This window comes from Monomorium pharaonis, unplaced genomic scaffold, assembly GCF_013373865.1.
Source record: "Monomorium pharaonis isolate MP-MQ-018 unplaced genomic scaffold, ASM1337386v2 scaffold_213, whole genome shotgun sequence".
Classification (NCBI taxonomy): Eukaryota; Metazoa; Arthropoda; class Insecta; order Hymenoptera; family Formicidae; genus Monomorium; species Monomorium pharaonis.
The window spans coordinates 1-8,714 of record NW_023415487.1 but is presented as its reverse complement, the minus strand read 5'-3'; the positions used below and the strand labels follow the sequence as shown (position 1 = coordinate 8,714).

At 31.2% G+C, this 8,714-nt stretch overlaps 2 protein-coding genes across 2 annotated transcripts; both read right to left on the bottom strand.

The window, feature by feature from the left end:
• Positions 1 to 18: 18 nt before the first annotated feature.
• On the bottom strand, positions 19 to 5,585 carry LOC105829312 (CTP synthase). The gene is made up of 11 exons (XM_012668051.3): positions 5,224 to 5,585; positions 3,431 to 3,601; positions 3,260 to 3,345; positions 2,950 to 3,081; positions 2,590 to 2,754; positions 2,179 to 2,469; positions 2,001 to 2,089; positions 1,543 to 1,841; positions 1,335 to 1,442; positions 1,010 to 1,225; positions 19 to 850 (listed from the first exon to the last, which is right to left on the bottom strand). Exons 1-11 carry the CDS (start codon positions 5,387 to 5,389, stop codon positions 759 to 761), a joined length of 1,815 nt encoding a protein of 604 aa, XP_012523505.1. The 5' UTR covers positions 5,390 to 5,585; the 3' UTR covers positions 19 to 758.
• Positions 5,586 to 5,728: 143 nt separating this feature from the next.
• On the bottom strand, positions 5,729 to 8,691 carry LOC118648136 (PHD finger protein 20-like; the record flags this gene model as incomplete). Its single annotated transcript, XM_036294415.1, is given in 6 exon segments — positions 5,729 to 6,800; positions 6,882 to 7,136; positions 7,271 to 7,665; positions 7,747 to 7,884; positions 7,978 to 8,263; positions 8,611 to 8,691. Coding segments are annotated over 6 exon segments (1,280 nt in total), but the record flags the coding sequence as incomplete, so codon positions are not given.
• Between the last annotated feature and the right edge of the window lie 23 nt (positions 8,692 to 8,714).

The window sequence follows — 8,714 nt, the reverse complement described above, 5'->3', positions numbered from 1 at the left end:
ACAGAAATATAATTTATATTATTGTTTAAGAATTTTTATTTTATAATACATTGTGTTCAATAAATATATAAAATATTCTAATCAATTAAAATCTATTTTTAGATCTCGTAACCTTTTGCTTCAGTTATAATTTTAAAATGGAAGATAAATATTCTTTTTATTTTTCAATATACATAAATTTTTTAATTACAATGTAACATAATTTATTACAAAATACAAAATATTCAATAAATTTCACATTTTTAATGTACATTTTATACTTACATTTTGTTTCTGTCGTTATAATTTTTTTGTTGTAAAATATTTAAATATTTATTTAATATTATATTTAAGATAGTTTGTCGCACATATTCACACATATGTCATAGATAATAAAAATAAGAAAATAGATTGCGTGTTGTTTCCAACTTCTCCCATGTTAAGAAAATGTATAATTTTAAAAAAAGATAGTTGATGTTCAGCAGTTATTTTATTTTTGCTTATTTTACAGTAGCTGTATTCAATTTTTACCCTACTGCAAATATTGATAAATAAAAATTGGCAACTTAAGCATGTTGTCACATTCTAAAATATAACTTTTCAGCCTAAGTAGCTAAACGCATAGTTTATTCTTATCATGTTTATGACATATGTTTGATCTTTTAATCATGAATTATATAAATAGGAAGAATCAGATAAAAGTGTAGTGGATCAGATCTGCAGACTGTAGGATAATAAAATTATGGAATGAAATGAAATAAAAAAAATAAAGCTACATTCTAATCATTAAGACCCGATGTACTGCTACCACTTCTACTTGCATTACTGGATAAATTAAATTTCGTCATTTCTTCTATAACGTAATCGTCATCTGCAACAAACCATATAAATTGTGAGATTTTAACATAAGATTATTTAATCCTCTCTATTGCTATTATAAGTAATATAATTATATTAAATAAAATAGTATTATTTATATTTATTTTAATACAAATTATTCTTATCTTTTCGTTTCTATATAACTCGTTACCTGATTCGTTATCGCTCAATTGACGTGGTGAAAATTTACATCCTCGTGCTAAGTACTGTTTCAGTTTGCCAACACTGGCCAAAATTAAACCAAGAAATGGCGGTGATGGTTTTAATGGTCTTGATAAATATTCGGGATGAAATTGAGTAGCTACATAATAACTATGGCCTTCTAATTCGGCAATCTCCATTCGTATATTTTCATCGTGGTCACGCCCTATAAGAATTGCATGCTTCGTATTATCTAAATTATATACAATTAAGATCGTGCATCATATTTAATGAAAAAATTGTTATTTTATCACCATATGCATCCAATAACTCACCTACAAATTTTAAACCAGCTGCTTCTAAATCATTAACGTAATCTGGATTAATTTCATACCTATGCCTGTGCCTTTCTTCTATAATATCTTTATTGTTGTATAATTTCTCTGAAGAATAAATAATAAATAAAAATATATCGTACAATAAAAAAAGAAAATGTAACTCTTTAATGGATTATATTACAATGGTTTCAATTCTATTACTTACTTAAGATAGAATTATCATTGTAAAATCGAGTTTGCCTTTTGCCGAGTCTCATTGTACCACCCATTATACCTTGAGTGTGCTCCGGCATATCTATTACCACAGGACTATTAGTATCTGCATCGATTTCTGTGGAATTTGCCATTTCAAGATGCAAGACATTTCGCGCAAATTCAATAACTGCTGCTTGCAAACCCAGACAAATCCCGAGAAAAGGCTTATCGTTCATTCTACACCATTCGCACGCCTTTATTTTTCCTTCCATTCCTCTTTTTCCAAATCCTCCTGGCACAATTACGCCACTAGACGCAAAGAATATATTTTATTTAATATTTGATTAATATTGAAAATAATATAATCTTTTATAATTAAAAATTACCAGAAAATACATACCCCCCCCCCTACACATATAGAAAAGTGGAATATAAAAATATTAAATATACATATTAAAATACACTTACTTGCTTTTGCAAAGCTGTTGCCAGGCTTCATGATATAGAACTGGATTATCCAGTAATGTAGTTTGTTCTAAATTAGCAGCTTCTATAAACTGTAATAATAATCCAATACTTATAAATACATATGATCATGTGTGCAAGTAAATATATATAATCATTTTTAATAATTGCAACACTCTACCGTCAAGTTCAATTTATATCCGGCCTCAATGGCAGCATGTTGCAACGCTTTCGTAACAGAGGCATAGGAGTCCGCGAGTTTCGTGTATTTACCGACTAAAGCAATATTAACATCTTTTCGCAAATGATCCACGCGTTCAGCTAAGTCCCGCCATTTTCGCATAAAGTAACGTGGACGTGGCATTCCATCAATATTGAGTTGCAGTCGATCATTTAGGAACTCTATGACACCTTGATATTCCATAAGAAGTGGCACTCGATATATAGACGTCAAGTCGTGAATAGTTATGACCTGATTATAAAACGTAGATATCAATATTTTATAATATTATATTACTTAAATATTTTCATAATAATGCATATATTATAATACAATTTAGAATTATTGAAATATTTTTGTTATAATTATTACCTGCTCCGGAGCTACATGACAGAAATTCGAAATTTTTTCTTTGACAGAACTGCCAATAGGCTTTTCTGACCTACAAACTATAAGATCGGGTGATAAACCTAATCCTCGTAACTCTCTAACGCTGGATTGCGTTGGCTTGGTCTTAGGTTCACCCGTTGATTTTGGCTAAAAAATAAGATTAAAAGATATATTTTCTATAATTGTTCAGAGAAAATTTCATAAAATCTATTGCTTCCATAAAATCTATTCATGGAGTTTTGTGAACATTATTCGCATGATCTATTGTTAAATGCATTTGTGAAAGATATTTTATTTTATATGTTTATAAGATTGTAAAGATCATAAAAAAGCAATAGTTACCTGTGGCACCAAAGAAACATGAGCCACACAGAAATTCTCTTTCTTTACTCTAAATTGAAATTGCCTGAATGCTTCTACAAATGGCATTCCTTCTATATCGCCTATTGTACCCCCTAATTCCACTATGCAAACCTGTAAAGAATTATTAATATACATTTAGAATTATAAATTTATTTATATTATCAGAAATTTGTATATTTTTTAAGAAATATTACTTGAATATATTCGTACATCTTGTAAAATTATCTAACTGTGCATAATAATAATAACAATAATAATAATTTATAATAATAATAAATCATGTATTAACCTCCGGTATGGCTCCGTCTTCTGTTACGGATTGATTTGCGACTCTCTCCACCCATTCCTGAATAGCATCGGTAATGTGAGGCACCACTAACAAAATATCCTTTCTTTATTAATTTATATAATTCATAGACTACATTAGACACATATACAATATTATAAATAGACTTGTAACCTTGTACTGTTTTTCCTAAGTAATCTCCTCGCCTCTCCTTCGTAATAACAGATTGATAAATTTTTCCTGTTGTTATGTTATTGTCCTTGTGAAGGGTGATGTCCAGGAAACGTTCGTAATTACCCAAATCCAGATCCACTTCCCCACCATCATCGAGTACATAAACCTCACCTGTATTATAGCAAAAAAACTTTTTATTAGAGACACAATTGTAAAGAAAAAGACAGCAAAGGTGTGGAAACAAAGGCGGAAACAAAAGTAGATGCGTCAATAGGAAACCAGTAACATAAGAATGTTTTCCTTCCAAGAATATCTCTCTACCGCATACCTGGTTGGACAATGAAACTGACAATGAGTATTATATTTCTCATTGGATATTAGAGACCATTTATTCAACAAATGGTAAACGTAATTATATCATAAGAGTTCACACTATTTATACTTTAACAATTAGGATGACACTTTGCATCAAATTCCAAATAGATTTTGTCTGTAATGCAGTTAGAACAAATGACTCAGTAATTACCCTAATTGTAATCGATTTGTAATGATATCTAATTTTACAGAAAATATTTTAATTAACTATAATTATAACAGTAATTATGAATAAAATTCAATTTAAAACATAAACCTTATATATTTGATTCTAATAAAAATTTTTTGCATAAATTTTTATATGTAAAGTTTTAATTGTATTTTTTAGCTTTCCTTTTCTTTTATTTATATTTTCCGCACTATTCACACGTTTAAAGATTAAATATTAAACTTTTAATTATATAATAATCGTATTTTAATCGTAATCAATAATATCCAATTTTGCAGAAAGTATTTAGTTAGCAATAATAAAATCACAAAATAATGAATTAATTAAATAGAAATTAAAGAGCTCACTTATATGATGACAATAGAAAGAACTTTAACAAACTCCAATTAATCGGCGATTAATTTATCAATCAATATTATCTCATTAACACAAACAAAACTATTAATCTTCTCTGACATATGGGGAAAAGATCTGATTAGACGAGAGTTCGAAATCTTGTTTTTATTGATTAAATTGATCGAAATTTAGTCGGAGCCACCCTAAGAATATTTACGCGAGTCCGCCATCAAGTCAAACCCTAAATCAAAGAATTGCTTCTGTATGTATTGTCTTTGGACGACTTGCTCTCTTTCTTTCTCTGCGGTTACATTTAAACCATTTAAATGTAGCCGGCTATCCGTCTGGATGGACCTTAATTGTGTTCAACGACGTGACGACAGCATAGAAAATGGCGACGCGGCACATGGCTGGAAATTTTACCGCCACAGGAGGATTGGCGCGAGGCGAGCCAGCGTCTGACCGACAGATTTTCGTACGATTTTATCATACAGCCGTACGCCAAAATTCCATTCGGACGGCAAATCAATTCGTTTCCTTCCCAGTCGACGACGAAAAGACCGGAGGTGAAAAGAGGGACGGTGTTGTTCGCCGGTGAAACTATTCGATTCGAATTTAACCTTTTACCTATAAAAAGTATCTTTCGATACTTTTTCTATCAAATATAATAAAAATAATATAATAAAAATAATAATGAATAATCAAATATAACATAATAAAAATAATCATGGACAATCAAATATGATAAATAATTTTTTTTCTCGCGAATAGAAAGATCACGAGACGATAGCTCCAAATTGTCTCCAACCCTGTTTCGCGATTGTTGCGATCGGCAAGAGACCGATTTTCTTGTGGACGAAATCCCGCCGATTTTCGCGGTAACGTCAGAAAACCCACGCTGTCTGTCTCTCACCGTGCTCGTAGGGGCTGAAAGTGCCCGCATCTATATTGATGTAAGGGTCGATTTTGATGGACGTTACGCGTATGTTGCAGTGCTTGAGGATCGTGCCGAACGAGCTGGCAATGACGCCCTTGCCTACGCCGCTGATCACTCCGCCGGTCACCAGAATGTACTTCATAGTTGCCGAGACGGTGTCGCGAAAGACCAAAGATCTGTCCACGCGAGCGCGCAAATATCCTCACGTCTTCGCGGCTCGAGGCGAACTAAGTCAACTAAGCGGAACCGAATGGACCGAACCGTGCGGAACTCCCGGAACCAATTCGAGAAGCGGACCGGACGGAACGCGGCGGCATAATGGAAGTGCACGCAATCTATTTCCGCGCTCTTGTACTTTCGGCACTTTTGAAATGAAGTAGATATGAAATTGGATATTGAGGAAACAAGGAGAGAAAATAAAGTGCTACCAATTCAACTAGGAACAACTTTCAGTGATGATAAAATAATACGAAAAATTCTATTCGCGCAGGGAATCGATTTTATTTAGAAATCAAATTCTGTTTCAAATTATGATTGAAATATCAAACTTTACATGTTCGATTCTATAAGTAACGTGCTAACATGTATCTCTTGTATAAAATATACATATATACGTATAATTGTATTATGTATGTATAACTAATTGTATTATGTATGTATCCTTCTTTTTTAATTCTAAGTTATATACATGTTTTTTTCTTATCTAACACTGTTCTAAAAAAAGTTCAAGTTTATCAGACAGTATAATCAATAGTTATATACATAAATTGAATACGTTGAAGTATATTACATAAATATCAATATATTTGGTTTGTTTCAGAAAAATTAAAAAAAATGTAAGATTATATTTGAAAACTATAAAAAATGTTCAGATATTAATGATGGACTCTATAAACAATTTTTCAAATATATTAACATTCAAATTCAATTATATATTCAAATATAGATTGATAAATATTAAAAAGATGTGAAAAATATCTACATCTCAATGTTATAACTCATCATTAATAGGGATATAAATGCACTTGAGAGCACACGCACATGTACACGCACATAGATTCAAAATATATACATACGATTTTAAAAATATTTTTTTACTTTTTCTTAATATTGTTACAATTCTGAAATTCTAAATCAAAATAAAATCAAGTAAATTTATTTAACAACCGTCTCAAACAATTGAATTTTATTTCTCATATAATAGAAATAATTAAAGACAATTACTTGATTAATTCAAGAAAAATATTACTTAAGTTTATACTCTATCTACATTTATCTACATATATAAATATATTATGTTATATCTTTAGTAATAGTGGTAGTAATTAAGATGATGATCGGGATCGAATCTGACGCATTGATTACAAGTCCATCGTTTTTACGCAGAGCCATGCGTCACAAGTTATGCTCTTAACTTTGAGAACATTTTCAACATAATGCTGCTAGCTTTCGGACCGTGTTCAAGTCACGAAGGAGCATCTGGACTGTCTGTTTTGTACGAGGTTGAACATGCGGATCCAATACAAGTTCATCTGGGTCCATTGTCTCTAGAGCTGCATATTGAAACGCACGAAATTAACATTTGTTGAGTGTGCCTTAATTAAACTTGTTTCTTCATCTTTTTGGCTACATACCAAAAATTTGCGCTTCTATGGATGTTAATCTCGATTCAATGTGACATTGAAAATGTTCGATGTGTTCCAACAAGCGCATTCGGCACTCGGCTGGATCAATCGGTGCCTCAGGTTCCGGTATGAAGGGCTGCGGTAGAACGGAGACTTCGCTTTCGACAGCTATACTCGATTCTCGTTGAACGTTGTCAATAAGCGATCCAGAATTGATATTCTCAGATGCGGGATTATCAATAATGGTTTTCTCAGCTAACAAATCTATATAGACATATAGAAATATAATGTATAATGCAATACATGGTTATTAATTTTCTTTATGACAAGATCAATCTTGTCAATTAAAAAATAAATAATTTTTTCCTATTTTGCTGCATCATTGTTTTGCTGCATACCTGTGTTTTCCTGCGTTTTAATATCTGGCGTAATACTATTCTGTTCTTTTATGTCTGAGTTACTGCTTGTTAACGCGTCTAAGAGTATACGAGTATCCTTTGAATTCTGTCCTTCTTTCTTGTTGATAATTTTGGATTCATCGGAATGTGTACTATCCTCTTCCAAAATTTTCATCAATTCCGAGTCGGAAGCAATTGACTTTTCATCTTGATCGTCCTTTAGAGACAACTTGATGTCCGACTTCATCTCGATACCCGGAATCTCTGACCCAGTATCGGCAAAACTTGGTGCTTTAGTTATTTCCATCACTGGTATCGGTTCCACATCTACCTTTGGTACATCCATTTTTTCCCAATTTTTGGCCCAGAGATATAGCTTTGGATGATCCTTCTTCCTATTATTCAGTTAATTCAAGCAAATTATAATTATTATAATGCAAACATTATTTTTTTAAGTAAAAAGACATATAACTTACTGTGCTACATTGATTTTTACACGCAAACTATGAAGAAGTTGTTGGATTTGTAAAAGTGCGGCAACCAAGTCATAAGAACGTTTTAACATTGCAGTTCTTTGATTTATCATATTCTGATTCCGAGTTCGATTAGGTAAACTGTAATTGAAAAATTCAATAAATAAAACACAAAATAAATAAATAAATATATATATAATATAAATTTATATCACACAAAATCAAATAAATTACCTTGCCAATTTTCCTTCTTTAATCCAATCTTGATCGTGAAAGTATTTCTTAGACGGCCGTTGTCGATATGAATTTCGGCATATATAACAAATGTATTTTTCAGGAACGTCCTTTTCCTTTTCAATAAAGTTGCAATGACCGTGCTGCCAGCAGAGACAAAGATCACATTGTATCATCAAACCATCCTCTTCCATAAAGCCACAAGTGCAATTTATTATTTCTTCTCTCCGAAGCTGTTCTACTTTTACCAATTCACCATTGATCATCATCATCACTCCTTCGCTCTCTGTGATATGAAGTTATTTATTATTATATTTATATCATAACATATATTAAAAAATTACAATAGAGATACATATGTGTAATGCCATGTCTACAATGAGTTGTTAGTCGTTGATCGTAAGAAATATAACCAATCACAGTTGATCTTAGAGAAGAATAAGCAAACATGATTAGTTAAATTTCTTATGACCAACGATTAACGACTCATTGTAGACGAGACTTAAGAGGTATCAAAGACGAGTATTTCTTGCGAGCATACATAAAGTAAAATGTAAAATAATAAAAATAAAGATCAGCAAGTATATGAAATTATGAAACAAAATCAAAAATAAAAAAAAATAAATAATGTACCTTCATCATTATTAATATCTGTTTTGATTGTATCCCCTTTTAGGGGATCAGCTTTTTCAATGCGTGAATCATTTAGTTGACCTAAGAAACAACAGAAATAATAT